Genomic DNA, 22,376 nt, shown 5'->3' on the forward strand with positions numbered 1-22,376 from the left:
CATTTTAAATTCATTTATCAGTAGTTATTTGGTTTCATTTATAATGTACCCATCAGTCATGTTGGTCTGAAGAATTGATAAATAATGGTTTTTACCTTTCAAGTTTTGACCTTTCCTAAGCAGATAATTATATTTTGAGTAAACCTTATGTTGCATAAATGGCAACCTTGCTATTCATTATTTGCACTGTTAACAGAATTATCGAGAGATTCTGGTGCTGAGAATGTAGTGCTAGCTAGTGTGTTGGTGCAATGAAGTTCATGAATTTGTTAGCATTACAATGTGTTTGTCATGTAAATGTTTAATATGCAAGTTGACATATATTTCAGGTGTGTGTCTCCAATGATTGTGCCACAACACGCAAATAAATCTTTTAACGTGCATTGTTATTAAAATTGTTTTTGAATAAGATACTGATCTGTTCTATTCAATTATGTACTATATTCTGATGTACCTGCTATGCATATTACATAATAGTAAGTATCATTAATATTGTGTAATTTCAGGATGTTTTTAAAACTGAATATTGACAGATTAAAATGGTAAAACATGGAGCTCGTTAATTTACACCTGGCCGTTAGGTGGACCTACTCCCTTAACCCAACTTTATAGTTCGTTCTGCTTATACCCAGATAATACAAAAGGATCGATAAAAGACTTAAAAGGTGAAATTCAATAACCGTATCCCTCCTGCGCAGCCCCTGATTAAGACCCGAGGCCCGAATTTAAGGTGTAGGGGTGAGGGGGGTGGGGGGTAAGAGTAATAGAAAGGTGATGAACTATGATTACTCCTTTAGTAAAAAGAGGGAAGTAGACATCACGTTGCACGTAACAAGGCTCGAAAACACCATACTATAGTACTTACATACATTTTATTTTACATATAGCCCTCTGAAAAAGCAACAACAACAACAAAACAACAACAACAAAAACACATAAAAATAGCTCTTATTGTTTCACAAAAATATCACACAACTAACATAGTGCAAATACATTTTATTTACATTAGGTAAAAATCATGAAAAGTGGATACCGTGTAGCGGGTTAATTCTGCGGGTTTTTATTTCTGCTAAATGTGCGGGTCGAGGCTGCCACGCACAAATAAACTGCAAATTCAAACTATCAGCAGAATGTTCTGACGCAGAAATAAACGTTGATATTTCGCTTGATATAATGACCCGTTATCTTTATCTCACGAGTTTTTCGTCTGCTGTCAAGTTATTCACACCGTATCGATTGTTGTTGATTGCTTTTGTTAGTGTATCAACCTATTGTCAACGAATGAATTGTAACCGTTTCGGGCGTGTAATCTTCTACAAGTGTATACCACAAAATACTCTAGGTTTATGAAAAGTTAAACAAACTAATTAATATGTGTTGTAACTGAATGGACTGTGAACGGACTATGTACTAGATTTTGCATTTGTATATATTTGTAAATAAATCGTAAATGTTTCTACCAGCAGTGTTACTAGACCTACAGTATTTATTTTTAACTCTGATATTTGATCATGCACGACAATGAAAGGAAATCAGATTTAAACATAAATCCTCTGTGCCAACTTCACTGGCCTAGATTCCGAACTAGATAATTCTACCAAGATATAACTGACGAGAACAATATGCATTTGAGTCGTTAAGTATGACGTAATAAGTGCGGTGGCTATTTCTCATGCAAAATTTACTTTCGGTTTATGAAAACCGCAAAAGTTAATTCCTGCTTTTCTCGAAGGTCGCAGTAATACAAAACACGGAAATAAACTAGGCCCATTTTAGGACAAAACCACAGATATTTTTGCCAGCAAAATTAACTCGCTATACGGTATATAGATCTAGCAAGAGGAAAATAATGTCCCAACATCGATTAATGTTACATGTCTATTCGTTTGGGGCAGATTGGGATTGAATATTAAAAATTGGGTCATAGAATATTATCAAGTAGAAAGAACAAATAAAATTATTTACAGTCTTCTAAACCAAAACCATAAACTCTTTAGAAATGACTGATTGACCATGCGAGAGCAACACGAACATTCACTGTATATCGGAGACATTTCTGACAAGACACCTAGTAGAAATCAGTCAAAAATATACGGCGATGTTAAATTCAATGACCCTGGGAAATACATAATTGAACATGCTTTCGTTTGAATTATTTCTATTTCTATGATTTACTCATAGCCATTTTGTATCAGGTATAACTCCAAACCTATTCAAATGGTGCTGTTAAATCTTCACACAATGACAGAGACTGTTGAAAGAAAGTACAGTGTACAAAAACATTACTTTACCCGTTCACTTTTTTAAGTATCTTCCTCGTTTACAGAACACCAAAACTAGGAAAGGGATTTCGTGTACACTTCGCAGAATGAGAGGTTTATTGTACACTAAAACTAACTCCATTGGGCCAACTTTTTGAGTTACTAGTACCTCCATTTTTATGATTTACACAAAAACTTTGTCCAGAGCATAACTTCAATCCTATTGAAGAGACTTTGCTAAAACTTCAAACAATGTCAGAAGCCATCAAGAGGAAGTGCAGTGTACGAGAACAGTAACCTTATCATTCTCACATCCAATTACTCAAAAACTTCCGTCCAGAGCAGAACTACAAAGCTATTGATTGAGTATTGTTAAAACTTCACAAAATAACATGGGAGAAAGTACAACGTATAAAAACTATAACTTTACCTCTCTTTCTTCTTAATTCTCTCCCTTTATTTGATCTTTTGTCTGGAACATAACTCCGGCATTATTAAAGGGACTTTGTTACACTTTACGCATTGACTGAAGTACATTGTACAAGAATCATTACTCAATTGAAATTTGACTACTTTTAGGATTATCTCCCATCTCCCTAATCTAATAAACTCGATCGAGACACCAGTCTTGACGTCTTGAAGGGATTTTATGCAAACTGCATACAAAGATGGAGGATATTGTTAGAAAGTGCAGTGTTTAAGAAGTATAACTCTACCTCACTTACATTTTGAACTTCTTCCCTTTATTTAATTGGCTCATTACAATCGTTTGTGGGGCAGAAATCTAAAACTACGAAAACTTCAGAAAAGACAGAGGTCATCAAGACTGTACAAAAACCATAACTCTAAAGCATATCTGTTTGAAGAGATTTGTTTAAAACTGCCTACAAAGATGAAGAAAATTGTAGAAAAGTGCAGTGTACAAGAACCAAACCCCTACCGTGTTTACCTTCCGAATTGTCTCTCTTTAGTTTACTCATAAAAGATGGAAAGGGTTTCGCTTTAAAACCCGTAAACTAACAAATATGCATGCAATTCAACAATTCAAAATGATTCCCTTTTTACACATTTTACACAAAATATTTGCGAATGAAAGCTATGTCCAACATGGCTCTTGATTTTCATATATATGTCATTTCTGAGTTTCTTATCAGCTTTTATTATATTTTCAAAGTGTCACCTTGATGTAAGAAATACTGTACGGGCACTTACAGTTGCATGTAACATACATTACATGTATTATGTAATTCAACGACCATGTTTCAATGAATTTGAACCAAACGCCGCTTACACCTGTTGGTATTTACAACAAAAGTTTACATGAGAGAAAAAGAACTATTCATAACAAGCTGTCTGATAAACATTTTTGTCAGCTGAATCGTCTTTAATAAGTTCTTCGTAAGTATTTTCAGTGCGATCAGTTCTTCCGTACGTGGCATTGTTTACCCCTTTCGATGTTCCCGCATGTGTTTTCTCTTTTCTTTTGTTCAAGGGTGTTGCATCCTCCTGAAGCCGTTTCATGGTACCAACGACCGGTGTCAAGTACTCTCCATTGCTATAATAAGCCACTTCCTGGGGACATGCACACTGGTCATAGATATGTTCACTGTCGTCGTCTTTTGGAAGTTTGTCCTCTGTAGTCATTTCTTTTCTAGATGTGTTTGCATAGTGAACAGGTTTTTGTTTCCGTCTAGTAACCCTTAAGTATATATTTTACACATATTTTCATGGCATCAGATAAGAATACTCGTTAACAATAATAACAATAAAATATTCAACTAAAGAAAGAAGCATAATCATTAATTTACATTTCGAGGCAAACAATAAAACGCGACAATTGTTAGAATGATCTATATTTATCAACTGGTTATTAGTGAAAATATGAGGAAGACATTCAACTGGGTAGTTCTATCAAGGTGCCCATTCATGTCTGAAGCAATGCCCAGAGGGATATCTCGGGTCTTTGCCTGCAATTAAATGAGGGAAAAGTCGCCGTGTCGGGCTGGCCCAACAAAAACTAAAGTTAAATTTAATTCAGTTTTTTAATGTATTGCTTTGCTGAACCACACATCTTACTACATTTTGTTTTAGTAAATGTAGATCTGTCGAATAGAATTACCAAACGTTTGACAGTTGACAAATATTCCAAAAATTTCGCAGTACTATCTTTTACGTTTTTTTAGGATGATACTTATAATGAAAACCATCACGGAATAAGATTATATCAAGTGAAATTTCTGGCAACGACCAAAAAAATAATTTTGGCTCTAAAGACCACCTCTTTTAGTACAGTTTAAAATATTTGCAGTGAGTATTAGCATGTGAATAGAGACCAGCTGGAAAATTGCTCTATATTTTACTCACTTGCATACGACGATAATAACAACAACTGTTCCAACGATGGCGACAGTAGCAGGAATGGATACATACATCACAATATGGTATTTGTATTTGTCATCTGTAAAATAGTTTCATACTTTAAAATTAATGCCATCTGTTTTCAAACATTTTAAATATATAAATATATCCATCTTTCTAAGATAAGATTTCAGCGCCCGGTTGTTCGAAACTTTAACCGTCTGTTAAACTAACAGTTGGTTAAAGTTTGATTCAAAACACTAGTCTTGATGGTGGAAACAAGTATAATATTTTGATTTTATTGTAATGATTTTTCAGAGCTCACAATTCTTACTTCTAAAATGTCGAAAAATAACCGTAAGAGTTAATCAACCGTTAGCATAATCGCCTGTTAAAGTTTCAAACAACAGGACCCAGTCTGTTTTGCTGCTGGACAATTTGTTTGTTCCAATGTCTGTCCAGTGTTTGCAAATTTATTGAAACAAAATTTCAGTATTATATACTTTTAGTTGTGCATATTTGGAAACTATGTTTTATGTGACATCTTAAGGTGGAATGCGCCCCAAATTTTTTTTGCCGAATTTCGTCCTGAAATTTATACTGTATAAAATTCAAGATATATACGATTGTGCTCCGGTTTTACTTTGTCGCCATATTGTCCGTGATTTTTGCTATTGTGTCACAAACATGGCCCCTGACGTCTCTTTTCATGCAACGCGCAGTTCCGGGTGCTTTCAGTAGTTTTCCTTTCCTGCGCTCTGAATGTCATATCGATGAAAAATACAAAATATTTGTCATTTTGCATTCAGAAAATGCTACTTAATGGTATAAAATTGAGCGAATTAAGATTTACGCCTAGGACGTCAGAGACGATATTGTGACATTGTGACGTCAGAACGGAAAAACTCACATCAAGTTTTGTTACAAATTTTGCCTTAAAATCCAGTTTATAAAAAATCGACTCGATAAAAAACCGTAAAATTTTGGTATGTTGTTTCGCAGTGTATGTACGTCTAGTACATACATAAATACTTAGGGGTCACCGACTTTAATTTTTCAATATTTGACGATATTTTACCCGTACCCCACAAAGACATGACACGTTTAATCGTCATTTTTTTTAACAAAATAATCAAAAGAATATGCCAAGCTGCATGTATTAACGGTAAATTCGGAATGAATTGATGAAATGAATCGACATGAAAGTATTGAGAGACATATGGTGAGATTTGCTAAGAAAGTGTTAAAGAAAAAAAGTCGATTTTTTAAAACATGTAATAACATTCAAGTGATTACGGACCTGAAATATCTTAACGAGATATTTCATAAAGGGTGTAAATTATGTAAATGACATTTCGCATCTAAGGATATTATCGAAAAAGACTTTTGATCAGTGGTTAATCAACATGTATTATGTGTGTTGATTAATTGAAATGACTTATAATTATTTAGATTTAAGTGTTCAGATTGTGAACACGAAACTACAGTTTCTACATCTATATCCCGGACATCCGGAGAAAAAGAAACGGCTTTTACTTTTTCCGTACTTCTTAAATATGAAAGCTGCAACTAGTGAGGGTTTTATGAAATATTTTCTAGCAACCATTATTAAGAGCTTGTATCTGCACTTGATCAGAAGGTTCCCGCCAAGAAATAAATTTGTATTTTTCATTTATACGACATTCAGAGCGCGGGGAAAGAAGAATTCCGAAAACACTCGGAACTCGGCGTTGCACGAAAAGTGACGTCAGGGGCCATGTTTGTGACATAAAAGCAAAAAACACGAACCATAAGGCGAAAAAATAAAACCGGAACTCAATCGCATATATCCTGAATTTTGTACAGTATAAATTTCAGGACAATATTCGGCAAAAAAGATTGGGGTGCATTCCACCTTAAGATCATAAACAAGAATGAAAAGCATTACCCATTTGACATTTAAACCTATATTATTTGAATTTCTAAATAGAAGTGTTTGCCAGACAAAATTATATAATCATTATGAATATTACTTGAATAACGTATAAACATTTGAAAATGTACAGTTACCCAATCTTTGAAAATCTGCATTCGTGACTGCCTTTGAACTATTTGTTGCTGCTATCTCTGTCGAATGTGTTCCTGTTACTTTTTTTCCTTCGGTCCTTACTAACGTCGTCGGCAATGATTTTGTTGTTGCTGTTGTTGTCTCTGTAGTAGCGGTCGTTGTTGTTGTTGTAGTTTTTGTTGTAGTTGGTGTTGTTGTCGTACGTGGTAATGTTAATGTTGTTTCTGATAGAAGGTTATATAAAACTATCAAATATATAAAATAAACTCCTCCTCAATATAGAAGTTTTACTATCAAAAGTAACTAGTATGATGTCACTGGAATGTAAATGATGTCTGTGCTTATGGCCATGAGTATACTACCATGTATCTCAAACCCCCAATTTAATATTCATTTAGTGACTAAAAATCGTAATAAACAAGGACTAAGCCGGTCCAACAGTGGAGTTTCTTTTATGTGATGGACTGTCTTCCACCTAGCTAAGAGGCCAATTCTGGTCTTTCTGATATACTACGGGCACGTTAAAGAGATAGGATAGGTTTGCCTGACAGGCCTGACTAATAGATTTCTCTCTCTCTGTTCAGGGGGTTGAAGAGGCCTTTTCTCTCTCTGGCCCTCTGGTTAGATCATTCGGTCCCTGCACACGGAATTGCACCCTGTTTGGCTGCCCTCGATTGTAAAGCGCCTTTGAGGGGACCTCCGTGGCCGAGTGGTTAAAGTCGCTGACTTCAAATCACTTGCCCCTCACCGATGTGAGTTCGAGCCTTATTTAGGGCGTTGCATTCTTCATGTGAAGAAGCCATCCAGCTTGCTTACAAAAGGTCGATGGTTCTACCGAGGTGCCCGCCCATGATGAAACAATGCACGGAGAGGCACTTGGGTTCTTCCTCCACCAAAGCCGGAAAGACGCCATATGACATAATTGTGTCGGTGCTACGTTAAACCCAACAAGCAAACACAAAAACAAACAAAAGCGCCTTTAAATGTTTATGATTTGAAAAGACGCTATATAAATCTTGTATATTTTCATTTTCAGGGAAGATTAATCCGCCTTACTGGAGCTGATGTTTTATGGTGTATTAGCTCTGCCATTCCAGACTGACATAGCTATCCTTGATGTAGTTCTGCACGTTTGATAAACTGGAAGTGATGGCGTAACGTCATTTATCCGGAAAACGTAGAATAAAGCCTGGATCCGGCGTACCGAAATGAAAATCATTTTATAAATTAATGACAACTTGTGAGTAAATTTATCAAAATGATACTATTTCTATATTTCTTAAGTCAAAATATGATATTAAGATGTATGACACGTTAAATAATTCAATATAATGTCTTTAAATTAGCGAAAAATATTCGGTTCACTTTAATCATGGTCAAATATGTAAAAATTAAGCACACGGACCATTACATTTTATTTCAACACAGTATAGGCAATATGCTTATTTACAAGTTTGAGAAGTTTCAACAAAACCTACATTGTAGAAAAAAGTTCTTTTTGCGAAAATGTTTTGAAAGTTTTGATTTTCGCATAGACTCCCATTATAAAAAAAAATGTGTGATGTCTAAATTTTTCAAATCAGTCTAGCAAAAAATCAAGTACACGACTTTATCCTTTTTATATGCTGAATTTTTCCGGTATATTCTGAAGTTTTGAAAAATCAGAGTTTACTCAAATTCTACATTCTAGAAAACATTTCTATCCAAACGTGCAGAACTATCTTAAGTCAACAGAAAATTTCACCAGAAGTTGGAAAAATTTTCGTACCGAGGAAACATGTGACATAGTTAAGATTTTATGTGTTCTGTACTTCTTACATTGTCATCTACCAATCTGAATTCACCTCAATAGTTGCAAATTATATAATATGTCATTTTTCATTATAACACATCCGCTGTTCCCTTAGGTGGTTCAAAAAGTATTATGACTGAACAATTATTTGCAAACGAACATTACTCATAAATCAGTTAAGAGAATTATTGTGTTCATATCTTCTTATCATTACAATCTATAAAGACACGACTCTTTGAATTGGTCAGAAGATGAAAAACAATAAAATAATAAGGAAAATGAGTAATACACACTTAAGAAAAAAACACTTATGAATGAAGGCCTACAAAGAAATGACTCATTACATGTTTCCTGTAAGAGAAAAAGGAAGACAATTCATGATATTATAAAACTATGGTATATCTGCTATGTATAATTGATCATTGATGACTAACTATACTTAACTAAAGAGAAGTAACTTACTTGTTAAAACAAAAAATATACAGTAGTGATCAGATCTGTATTATTCATTATTTCAAATTTGTGTCGGTGTGACCTAATAGCCGGCATAACATCAAACAAACAAACAAACAATCAATCAATGTTTTCTTATATTTGAGATTTTTTTTTTTTTAGCTAGATAACATTTTTACCTCCGGGAAACGTAATTTCTATTCGTCTCTCTGACAGGCGAATATACTTTTGTGTACAAGTTGTGTTCAAGGCATTCGAACAAAAACAGATAATTCTTTACCTATATGCCTTATGTCAATAACAAAACCAAGAAACAATTTATTAAACTTACGCGATATATCATATAGTGATATTTCGCTGTACAGTCCTCCGCAGATTTCATTTTTGTTGCCAGGGCACTCCTCATAACACTTCATTGCGACGGAATGTTCCTCTCTTAATTTATTACCACAGAAACACACACTATGCTGTAATTAAGAAGGTTATTTATAGTTAAATAGATGTCCTGGGATTTTATGGACGTAACATAATTACGCTAGGGTCGGGGCCCTGGCCACAAGTATCGGTGAAACAATGGAAATAATTTTACCGGGTAACTTATTTACCATTTACCTTAGAATTAGATTTAGTTTCTAAATAAAAAAACATCCCCCCAAACTCCAGCTAGTTCCAATAAACTAGTTCAGAACTATTTTTTATACCAGGGCAGAGTATAAATAGCACTTATACTAAATTGCTATTGAGCTAGATTTTTAGCAAGGGAGTTTATTTGTTATCCCCCGACGAAAGTCGGAGGGATATAGTTTTGGCGTTGTCCGTCCGTCCGTCCTTCCGTCCGTCCGTCCGTCCGGAGCCATATCTAGGAAATGGTTGGGAATATTTATATAAAACTTCAAATACATGTTCACCACTATGAGTTCTTGCGGCCCGTCAGGTTTCATTCAGATTGCTCTATTAACACCAGAGTTATGGCCCTTAGAAATTTCTAGTGTTAACTATATAGGGTAGTACTACTATAAATACGGCAATTTCTGCATCATAACTTTTCATATATTTGACCTGGAACTATGAAACTTAAACAGAATTTAGATCACCATAATGTGGTTGTGTACACACAATTTCGTTCGGATTTATTTGTAAATTAAGAGTTATTGCCCTTTAAGTATATAAAAATCCACATATTTGTACATAACAAACTTACCATTTGGTAGAATTTCATTCAATTTCTTTCATTCTTTTACATGAACATTTATTGTAAACACGTGAAGTTGTGTACCCACACCTGGTCACCCCCTTATCTTGATCACACCCCTCCCCCCTCCACCCCCACCAAAAAATAAAAAAAAATCATTCCTTATTTTAGATTTTTTTTCAAAGAAACTTCATATACATGTTCACCACTATGAGGTTATGGGGCCCATCAAGTTTCAGTCAGATTGCCCAAGTAACACCAGAGTTATGGCCCTTAGAAGTTTGTAGTGTTAACTATATAGGGTACTACAGATCTATAGATATGGCAATTTCTGCATCATAACTTTTGATATATTTGACCTTGAACTTTGAAGCTTGAACAGAATTTAGAGCACTATAATGTGGTTGTGCACACACAATTTCATATGGATTTCTTTTGTAACTTCAGAGTTATTGCCCTTTTATTGTCTAAAAATCCACATATTTGTACATAACAAACTTACCATTTGGCAGAATTTTATTAAATTTCTTTCATTCTTTTCTATGAACATTTATTATAAGCATGTGAAGTTGCGCACCCACACCTGGTCACCCACTTGTCTTGGTCACATCCCCTTCCCCTCCCGCCCCCCCCCCACCCCCACAAAAAAACAAACAAAACTTTTCATTCCTTATTTTAGATTTTTTTCAAACGTTCCATGAATATTTATCAACATGCAAGTTGTACCTTTCGCCTACCTCGCTCCTCCACCAAGTCATGCCCACCACTGATCATGCATCCTCTGCCCCCACCCCACTTCACCCATTTTTTGTTTTTTTGTTTTTTCATTTTTAATTTTCCATCAATATTTATAATCAAAGTGTGAAATTTTGTCTCCTCACCCTTTCCCCCGCAGCCCCACCCCACCCCATAAAAAAGTAAACATATACTAATATATATTTCCGTTCCTTTTCTTTTTTTAAAAAAATGTTCAAACCTTCAACATGTTAAGTTGTGACTGCACAAACCTTGCCCTCAGCCAATGTACATTGTTCAAGATATCTTACTTGATTGTGTTCTCTTAAGGACATCTGTTCTTTTAAGTTCAAATGTACATGTTAAACAGCAACACCTGGTGCCAAACCACTCAAAGACAATATTTCATTCCAGTTAAACTTCAAGCTCACATTTCAATTAACTGCACTTAATTTTAAAAGCTAAGCTTATTACAGTAAGCATATCCCATTCAAAATAAATTCTTTAGTCAGGATCAAAGTATCATACATTTATTATGTACTATTTAATTAAACATTTGTTTTCTGTTAAATTGATTTTGACTCAAGAAATTATTTACTTCTTATTAACATCCTTAACTTTTTGCCGGATATATTTTTGCCATTCCTCACCACAAACCCTTTCGGCGGGGGATACCAATTCATCGAATTTACTTGTTAAATATGGTATGTTCATTCATTCAGAGTAGTTTCTAATGGAAACAGATATGGTATCTTAAATTATGTTTTATTGTTGCCCGCTTACGGCTTATATTATGTTTTATTGTTGCCCGCATTTTAACCATTTGCTTTTTATACTGAAATTTCAATGCTTTCGTAGAGTCTTTTAATACATTCGTTTTTTTATCATCATGGAAATCTTGTTGTATGCCCGTTTGCCATAAAAAGTTGCCCCGTACTTAAACCCATATTACAACAGCATTCGTGTCGTGTGACGGCTGTAAAAAGTCTCCCCGTACCAGGATTCTGTATATGATTGGCGTGCTCTGGTAAATATTGTTGAAAAACGGCGTTAAACCTAAAACAAACAAACAAAATATCTTTAAGATGACTTACCTCTGTGGCTGCATATCGAAAACTTTTGTGCAAACAGAGATTCATGCATTTGTCTCCCTTATTTCTAGAAAAGCTTTTTTGATACAGCATCACCAAAGATTTTCTGTGGTAGCATCCTATGTAACCATCCGGCGTGTAAGCTGTATAAAATGTGAAATAATTTTTAGTAGCAACTATTTCATGGGCATAGATAAGCAAGTCACAGATAAAGCAAGCATATACCTATTATCATAACAGTTGCTGTGTACAAGTAAAAACTACCAAACTGAGTGCATGTTGAACACGAATAAGTCCGTCTCTAGTGGTTTCGAAATGTGAAAGCTTGATATAATGATAAAATTAGAAGTGTACTCTTAACATACTCAGTTTTTTAATAACAATATTTCAATATTGGACGTTAAATTCGGCACAAGAATTTTTCTATGGGTGCATGAGGATGATCCCAACGTGTTTTTCCTCGAGAGTTTCTCAGATCAGTCAAACCTAAGGTTTTCCTCTGAAGGATACGCTATGTGTCTGTCCATATCCTGAATTAACATGAATAATCTTCCTTAGAGAGTCTTTGTTATTAGTTGCGTCAAGAGATCAAACTTCAAAATATTCAAAAATTATTATGTGAACAGAAATGTTTTTTTCTTCTGTTGTCTTGGTGCCTGGTTTATATAAAGAGGGCAATTGGACGCATAAATGTTTAAATTAATATCAATTCTTAACTTATAAAAAATAATCATTAATTCTGATATCAATGTTAAGTGTAAATAATACACATGGAAGTACACAATAGCTAACTGATTACCCGATGCCTGAAATGAAATCTAGGTGATCTAGATATTTCTTATCTATTGTACAGACAGACAAGTTGTTCAGTTCGGACAGCCATAACTTTCCTGGCAATTTCTTCATAAAACAGAACATTTTCAGGGTTCAGTTTTCTTCATTTAGGACGTGACATATGTCTCGTCTATAATCTTATTCAAGCATTATTTATCTTTATATTCGAAGACTGAAAAATTCGACATTGACTCATTGTCTCAAAAATTGAGTTCCGGTGGTCAAATGAAAAGAGCGTATGATAGTATTTAATTATGATGTAGGTCCCAACAATCATTCCTTGCCATCGAACGAAACAAGTTTCGTCCGATCAATCGAAGGAACGATAACGATCTCCACCTGAATAAAACTATTTAAATGTAAAACAGGTACCTGAAAATTTGCGTAACCAGGTTTTCATTTTCGCATAAATAAGATATTTTACATTTGCTAGATATTTCAGTTATGCATAATCGGGGACTGTAAAAGTCATTATATTTGTATTCTAGTGCTGTCTCCCATGTATTATTTAATGATGGATAAAACCACTGACACCAGACCAGAAAGAAAATGTCTCTGTACATGTTGTACCCTACCTCTAGGTATTCTATAAGAACCATGGTCATGAACGGGAAAATATACTAACCCATTTCAGCTGTGTGAAGTTGGCTAAACATACGACATACGACATTCGAAAATATTGAATGTCGTCCATTGCGCGACATACGACATTCGAAAATTTTGAATGTCGTCCAGAGCGCGACATACTACATACGACATTCGAACTTTGGCAAAAAAGTTGAATGTCGTTCAGTGCGCGACATACGACATACGACATTCGAACTTTGAAGAAAAAATTTGAATGTCGTTCACTTCGCGACATACGACATACGACATTTGAACTTTGAAGAAAAAATTTGAATGTCGTTCAGTGCGCGACATACGACATTCGAACTTTGAAGAAAAAATTTGAATGTCGTTCACTGCGCGACATACGACATTCGAAATTTAAACAAAAAATTGAATGTCGTTCACTGCGCGACATACGACATTCGAAAATTGGCCAAAAAATTTGAATGTCGTTTAGTGCGCGACATACGACATTCGACATTCAAACTTTGGCCAAAAAGTTTGAATGTCGTTCACTACGCGACATACGACATACGACATTCGAACTTTGAAGAAAAAATTTGAATGTCGTTCACTGCGCGATATACGACATACGAAATTCGAACTTTGAAGAAAAAATTTGAATTTCGTTCACTGCGCGACATACGACATACGACATTCGATATTTGAAGAAAAAAATGAATGTCGTTCACTGCGTGACATACGACATACGACATTCGAAAATTGGCCAAAAAATTTGAATGTCGTTTAGTGCGCGACATACGACATTCGACATTCAAACTTTGGCCAAAAAATTTGAATGTCGTTCACTGCGCGACATACGACATACGACATTCGAACTTTGAAGAAAAAATTTGAATGTCGTTCACTGCGCGACATACGACATACGAAATTCGAACTTTGAAGAAAAAATTTGAATTTCGTTCACTGCGCGACATACGACATTCGACATTCGATATTTGAAGAAAAAAATGAATGTCGTTCACTGCGTGACCTACGACATACGACATTCGAAAATTGGCCAAAAAATTTGAATGTCGTTTAGTGCGCGACATACGACATTCGACATTCAAACTTTGGCCAAAAAATTTGAATGTCGTTCAGTGAGCGACAGACGACATACGACATTCGAACTTTGAAGGAAAAAATTGAATGTCGTTCACTGCGCGACATACGACATACGACATTCGAACTTTGAGGAAAAATTTTGAATGTCGTTCAGTGCACGACATACGACATTCGAAAATTGACTAAAAAATTTGAATGTTGTTCATTGCGTGACATACGACATACGACATTCGAACTTTGAAGAAAAAATTTGAATGTTGTTTACTGCGCGACATACGACATTCGAAAATTTTGAATGTCGTCCGTTGCGCGACGTACGACATACGACATTCGAACTTTGACCAAGAAGATTGAATGTCGTTCAATGTGCGACATACGACATACGACATTCGAACTTTGAAGAAAAAATTGAATGTCGTTCACTGCGCGACATACGACATACGACATTCGAAAATTTTGAATGTCGTCCAGTGCGCGACATACGACATTCGAACTTTGGCCAAACAATTTGAATGTCGTTCAGTGCACGACATACGACATACAACATTCGAACTTTGACCAAAAAATTCGAATGTCGCTCAGTGCGCGACATACGACATACGACATTCGAACTTTGACCAAATAATTTGAATGTCGCTTAGTGCCCAACATACGACATACGACATTCGAACTTTGACCCAAAAATTTGAATGTCGTTCAGTGTGCGACGTACGACATTCTGTATACTTGTTTGATAACTATCTCTCATCACTATTATTATTACTTGGTCGACTACAAAGCATTTGAGCCACGACAATGTGGTTTACGCCCTTACGAAGCTATCAAGGTTGGTGTTGATACCTACGTGCCCGCCTATGATGAAATAATGCTCAGACTGGGGGCAACCGGGTTCTTCCCTCACCATTTAAGCTTTGAAAGTAAAAACGTGTGGATGTGACGTTCAACCCTCAAAACCGTGATCTCCTTTTTTAGTATTTACTTCAGGAATTTCTTCAAAAACATTAAAAACATTATGCATTATTTTTTAGATTGACTTGTTTTTCAGTTTAAAAAAATTATGTAGTTGCATATCATTCTTCACGACCCTTTCAATTCATTTCTGTTAAAGAATAATTATGCATATACCATCAGTATGCAAATCTGTTATTTTATTTCCCGGATATCAGCTGGATTGGAGGTGCTAGGTTGAGTAACTATCGGTTCATTTTGCGCTTTATTAGTGGTAAGATCTTAGGGAAGTCGTAGTAATTGATTGATATAAAGTTCAAACTTAGTATTGGCGTTTTCGTTGTTTAATGGAGCGAATACAAAGACCCATTTTGCGGAGCCTACCTTTGATAAAACTTTGAATTGATAATTGAATTCAAATAAGATTGTAAAAAATAATTTCAGTTAATTTGTATTGATATATCCCGAATTAAGAATTAATATGTACATTTTTTGCTACCTGTCATGCCTACGGAATCATATTGGGGCCATTTATAATGTCGCCGTCGCGTTTGTGGGGTCTATACACGACAACACGAAGTGACATAGCGACATTACGAAGTGACACCCGACAATCGCAAACGACGGCGACAATCCCAAACGACAATGTCGCGATATCCATTTTGAAATGTCGCTTTTCAAAAGCACGATAAATCGCGATGTCACTTCGCGTTGTCGAGATTCGTATCGCATTGTCGCTATGTCACTTCGTAATGTCGCGATGTCACTTCGCGTTGTCGTGTGTCGACCCTGCAAACGCGACGGCGACATTATCAAACGACATGCGATAATCACAAACGACGCTCAACGCGAAGCGACATTTTTCAAATGTCGTATCGTATGTCGCGTGTCGAGGGTTTGGGTGAGGGTCGACGCGCGACAATACCAAACGATACACGACACGCGAAGTGACACTCGAAAATGCGAAGCGATGTTTTCATAATGTCGTATCGCATTGTCGTGCGTCGACCGGTGTTCACTTGGATAAATACCGGTTAATCATGGTCGCATTGTTTTTTCGAAAAATTCATCAATTTCATTTTGTTATTAAAAGCGTTAAAAGTAAAGTATCAAAGTGAAATTTCTGTTAACAAGTAGTATTGCCTAAACGAATATTAAAACAATGTTCTTTCCCGACAGGCACCCTAACATTTGGTGAACTTTGTCATTTTTGGCTTAAAATATTAGCAATAAAATAAGGAAAAAGTGCTTATAAAATAATTATTTTGGATAAATAACTGCAAATAAAAACTTGTTTTGATAGAAAATGATAAAATCTGAATGTTTTGACAAAAAAAGACAATATCTATTCGTCCGTCTGTACGTACTTAAAGATAAAAGCTGTATTTCCGTACTTTTCCGTACGGAAAATGTCCGTGTTTTTCATTAACTTCAAATAATTGTAGAATGTTCCAAACACAAGATATTTTAATGAAATCACTTTTATAAATAAAATTCAAACATTTTCTAAACGTATATGTAACTTGTGTAATTTCACCGCCGACGATTTCGTTGGAGGACCGTCTTATAATGTATCAGTATTCGTGAAAATATGCATACTTCTTCATATATTAAATAGAGGGGTGGTCCTTGTCTAAGAAGCCATATCTTCATAACCTGATGTCCGATTTTAATAAATGATACCTTGTTGCAAAGGACAAATCAGTACCTAGAGAAAAAAGGCCACGTCAGGTTCGAACCCGGTCGGCTAGGGTCAAGGTCATAGGTCAAATTCCGGTAATATTCTTAAATATGAACTTGTCAGAGCAGTCAAGACGGTTCTGAAAACCCAAGCGCTACCTTCGCTGAATCCAATGGCACCATTAAAGCAATTCTCACGGCTCCCTGAGTCGGGCCAGCTTAGTCTTGGCCAGCACCCTACCGCATATAACAAGTTTGATCATTTTCTGTTACCAGCTGTAAAATAATCGGTCTGAAGAATTTAAATTTGACAAACAAATGAGTAAGGCTAATCAACTTTTTGAATATTTTTGTCTTTCATACTGAAAAGGGGCTTAATTTTGATTACCTGATAATGTTCTTTTTTCTGTCCTTTCTATGAGGGGAAAACCAACATACGAACATTTATTAACTTATGAAAACGCGCTGGTTTCCCTTTCCGGCACAAAAGAGACTGCAACATTAATTAACTTCGAACATTTAGAATTAGATATATTGGGTGAACTCATATTTTTACCACATAAACATGCAAACTCTACTACTTTATAACTAACTACTTAATGAAATGACCTAATTCCAGGTTACATTGCCTCTGATATCAGCAAGTTCCTGTTGTTGAAATTACCGTAGTTTAGTATTTGTAAATTGTTTAACATTTCATGCAGTATCAATTCACCATAGATCACCTACTTCTTTTCGTTTTATGTCTAAGTAAATATTGACGCAGTGAACGACATTCAATTTTTTCTTCAAAGTTCGAATGTCGTATGTCGCGCAGTGAACGACATTCAAATTTTTTCGTCAAAGTTCGAATGTCGTATGTCGTATGTCGCGCAGTGAACGACATTCAATTTTTTTCTTCAAAGTTCGAATGTCGTATGTCGTATGTCGCGCAGTGAACGACATTCAAATTTTTTGGCCAAATTTTGAATGTCGTATGTCGCGCACTAAACGACATTCAAATTTTTAAGCCAATTTTCGAATGTCGTATGTCGTATGTCACGCAGTGAACGACATTCAATTTTTTCTTCAAATATCGAATATCGTATGTCGCGCAGTGAACGACATTCAAATTTTTTGGCCAAAGTTTGAATGTCGTATGTCGTATGTCGCGCAGTAAACGACATTCAAATTTTTTTCTTCAAAGTTCGAATGTCGTATGTCGTATGTCGAGCACTGAACGACATTCAAATTTTTTGGCCAATTTTCAAATGTCGTATGTCGTATGTCGCGCAGTGAACGACATTCAATTTTTTCTTCGAATTTCGAATGTCGTATGTCGTATGTCGCGCAGTGAACGACATTCAAATTTTTTGGTCAATTTTTGAATGTCGTATGTCGTATGTCGCGCAGTGAACGACATTCAATTTTTTTCTTCAAAGTTCGAATGTCGTATGTCGTATGTCGCGCAGGGAACGACATTCAAAATCTTTGGTCAATTTTCGAATGTCGTATGTCGTATGTCGCGCAGTGAACGACATTCAAATTTTTTTAGTCAATTTTCGAATGTCGTATGTCGTATGTCGTGCAGTGAACGACATTCAAATTTTTTCCTAAAAGTTCGAATGTCGTATGTCGTATGTCGAGCAGTGAACGACATTCAAATTTTTTGGTCAATTTTCGAATGTCGTATGTCGCGCACTGAACGACATTCAAAATTTTTGGCCAAAGTTTGAATGTCGAATGTCGTATGTCGCGCACTAAACGACATTCAAATTTTTTGGCCAATTTTCGAATGTCGTATGTCGTATGTCGCGCAGTGAACGACATTCAGTTTTTTCTTCAAATTTCGAATGTCGTATGTCGCGCAGTGAACGCCATTCAATTTTTTTCTTCAAAGTTCGAATGTCGTATGTCGTATGTCGCGCAGTGAACGACATTCAGATTTTTTCTTCAAAGTTCGAATGTCGTATGTCGTATGTCGCGCAGTGAACGACATACAAATTTTTTCTTCAAAGTTCGAATGTCGTATGTCGCGCACTGAACGACATTCAACTTTTTTGCCAGAGTTCGAATGTCGTATGTCGTATGTCGCACTCTGGACGACATTCAAAATTTTCGAATGTCTTATATCGTATGTCGCGCAATGGACGACATTCAAAATTTTCGATTGTCGTATGTCGTGCAACGGACGACATTCAAAATTTTCGAATGTCGTATGTCGCGCAATGGACGACATTCAGTATTTTCGAATGTCGTATGTCGTATGTCGTTTGTTTAGCCAACTTCACACAGCTACCCATTTCAATCACGCATTTCATACCTAAAACAGACAGTTCGGTAAATATGTACTGTGGGTATTGAACAAGTGGTAATTTATCTTCTGTTGTTTACCGGTCACATTTCTTCAATACTTCTGATCTTAGAGAAACAACGCTAGTTTACAGATTTTTTCAACGTTACACAAAAAAACTTGCTTGAACTTCCCTGGTGAAGTTCCGGTCTAGATTACAAAACTATTCTGATTGGCTGATGTGAAAATGTACGTCAGTTGTCATTTAACTACACGTGTACGCTAAGATGTGTATATTCAGCATAAATGTGCTAAATTAATTAAATAAACAGAGCAGATGTATACCAATGTATGACTTCAAATTCAAAATCATATCTAAGATGAATTTCATTCATCATTTCGAGTTTCATTGTAAAACTGTGAATATTTTGCATTCTGTTTTTGTTTGTTTACATTTCGTCTAATATGTGCTCACTGCCGTGACCTCTAGACCGGATGTTTATTAGGGAAGTTCACGCAGGTTTTTTTCTGTAACGTCGACGAAAGCATAAAATATGTGGAGTATCTCTGCAATATGAAATATTGAGACAATGTGACTGATGCACGGTGGAAGATAAATTATCGCTTGTTCAATATACTAGGTACCCATTCACCGAGTGAGAAATGTACGATTGAAATGGGTTAGTGCACTTTCCCGTTCATGACCATGGTTCTTATAGAATACCTAGGGGTAGGGTATAACATGTACAGAGGCATTTTCTTTCTGGTCTGGTGCCAGTGGATAAGACCTCAGATCTATTAAAACCCGTGACGGCCGTGACGACCGTGATGATTTTATCACGGAAAATATATTTTTTGTCACGGGGTCTGTCACGGGTTTTGATGTTTGTATTGTTTTTGCCTCTTAAACTCATGGGCAATTCATATCACGACATATGCCAGTCCTAACGATGTCATTATGTGACGACGTCAAATTTAACGTCACGTGATTGTCTTAGTAACGTCGTCAGCTAAAATGGATAAAAAATAGATGTCGTTCTACGGAACAAATTCTCCATTTAATACGGTCCGAACAGCCGATATCGGCGCAAACGTTCAGATCAAAAGGTGGGGAAACAGATTTTCAAAGGAGAAGGCTTAAAAATCAGGATTGGAGAGCCGATGACACTCAGCTCGGAGATTTCTACGTATCTACGTTGATATTCAGACATATTCTTTTGAAAGAAATGCCTTGCATGCCAGTACTCTTTATGCTGCACGAACGTAAATATAAAAAAATTCACGAATTATTGTTCACCTTTTTCAAAGAAAATATACGACTTCCCAAAACAATTTTTGCTTGTGTGACTGACGGTGAACAAGACATTAGGAATGCTATGTCGGGCTTTCCAACTCTAGTTGATGTGAGGTGATGGAACCATATTTTGAATGATATCGGAAGGTGGCTGACGGAGCAATGGTTCTCGAATGCGGAAGTAAATGCATACAAAGACCACATTCGTTTCATATTTGGCAGAGAGATCCAAGAGAGGAAAGTATGGCAGCATTTATGGAATTGAATAAAGCCTGGGATGCTCATTTCCAAGAATATTTTGAAGAAAAAAATTTACCTCAGTTGGGAAAAGTTTCAAAATGGGCTATAGAAAAAATTACAAGGTATGACCCATAAAGTGGCATAACCCAGAACCAGAGCGAAAGTATGAACAAAATGTTAAAACAAATCGACAAATGGAAAGAAGCCCCAGCTGACGTAGTAGTACTTTCATTTCTACGCTTTCATCAATATTATCTGAAGGAAATTTCTCGAGGTCGCGCAGGAACTGGTACGTACACTTTAAAACCTCAGTACATATCAGCAAAAATAGATTGTTCTGAAATAATTCAGACTGCAGTTTCCCAGCCTGAAGATATTGTAAATGACATTCGCGAAAATCAGTTTTTATCAAAGGCAGAAGAACAAATGCTACCAGAAGCCAATACCCAAAAGGATGACATCAACATTTCTCGAGCCGATGAACTCATAAAGAATGATAGAATAGTTCTTGCTCCAAGACTAGGAACATTTACAATACTCGGTCAAGATGACAAGACTCGAGTACTCATAATATTCCCAGAGTCATATTCATGCGGATGCTCAAACTTTATAGGTATGTGATATCAGACAGAAAAAATGATTGGTTTACAATCCCTTTTGATTAAATAATTATGCAGGCCTTGAATTAAGTAACCGTTTTAAAAACGACGTATTTTATTTATTACGGACATCAAAACTGAAGGACACAATTAGCAAATCTGGGGCTGCAATGAAAAAAACATAAAAATAAATGAAAAAATGAATAGAATTAAAACAAATAAATTAATAATAAAAAATAAACAATGTAGGCCTAAAGACTGTGAGATAATATTAAAGAAATAAAAACAAACATACCTGATAAATCTGTTGGCATAACAAACAAAATAAAACTAAATACAATAGCGAGTATAATACGTCTTTCCATTTTTTATTTGATAAATACATGCAATGCTTTCCAGTGGAGGAAATAGATAATTATCTATCTAGGCGAATTCAGGACACGAATATTGTAAGTGCCTTCTTCACTTTCGCACTTCACTCAAGAAGTTTCATCCATTGTTTCACAACTTTCGGGTCATCAGTCTTATTTACTTTGATGATATATACAGATATAACAAGTACGTAAATAATATTGGTCATAAACATTCAGTCTGCTGGCGGCAAATGATTCTGCCTTTGCGACCAGTGCAAACCAAGATCAGCCCCGTACTGTTGGCTATTCAGTCAGTTAATTTTCAGTGAACACCCCTTCGAATAATAAATGGTATTGCCAAAATTGAGTGTCGGACCAGTCCATTTTAGAAATTTAGCAGGCTAAAGGTTAATAGCCATGAATTAGAATCGTGCTTCATGTAAATTCTAGGCCATTTATTGACTTTAATATATTATCGGTTAAGATAACTTACTAACATCGAAGTGTATACAGTAGGTGAAACCTCCTGTTTTGGAAGTCAACCACTGGG

At 35.7% G+C, this 22,376-nt stretch overlaps 1 protein-coding gene across 1 annotated transcript; it reads right to left on the bottom strand.

Moving 5' to 3' along the window:
• Positions 1–853: 853 nt before the first annotated feature.
• Positions 854–22,089, bottom strand: LOC123551719 (uncharacterized). Its single transcript, XM_045340841.2, has 6 exons — positions 21,769–22,089; positions 11,933–12,072; positions 9,243–9,378; positions 6,669–6,890; positions 4,626–4,719; positions 854–3,960 (listed from the first exon to the last, which is right to left on the bottom strand). Exons 1-6 carry the CDS (start codon positions 21,836–21,838, stop codon positions 3,597–3,599), a joined length of 1,026 nt encoding a protein of 341 aa, XP_045196776.2. The 5' UTR covers positions 21,839–22,089; the 3' UTR covers positions 854–3,596.
• Between the last annotated feature and the right edge of the window lie 287 nt (positions 22,090–22,376).

Source organism: Mercenaria mercenaria, chromosome 4 (assembly GCF_021730395.1).
Source record: "Mercenaria mercenaria strain notata chromosome 4, MADL_Memer_1, whole genome shotgun sequence".
Lineage (NCBI taxonomy): Eukaryota > Metazoa > Mollusca > Bivalvia > Venerida > Veneridae > Mercenaria > Mercenaria mercenaria.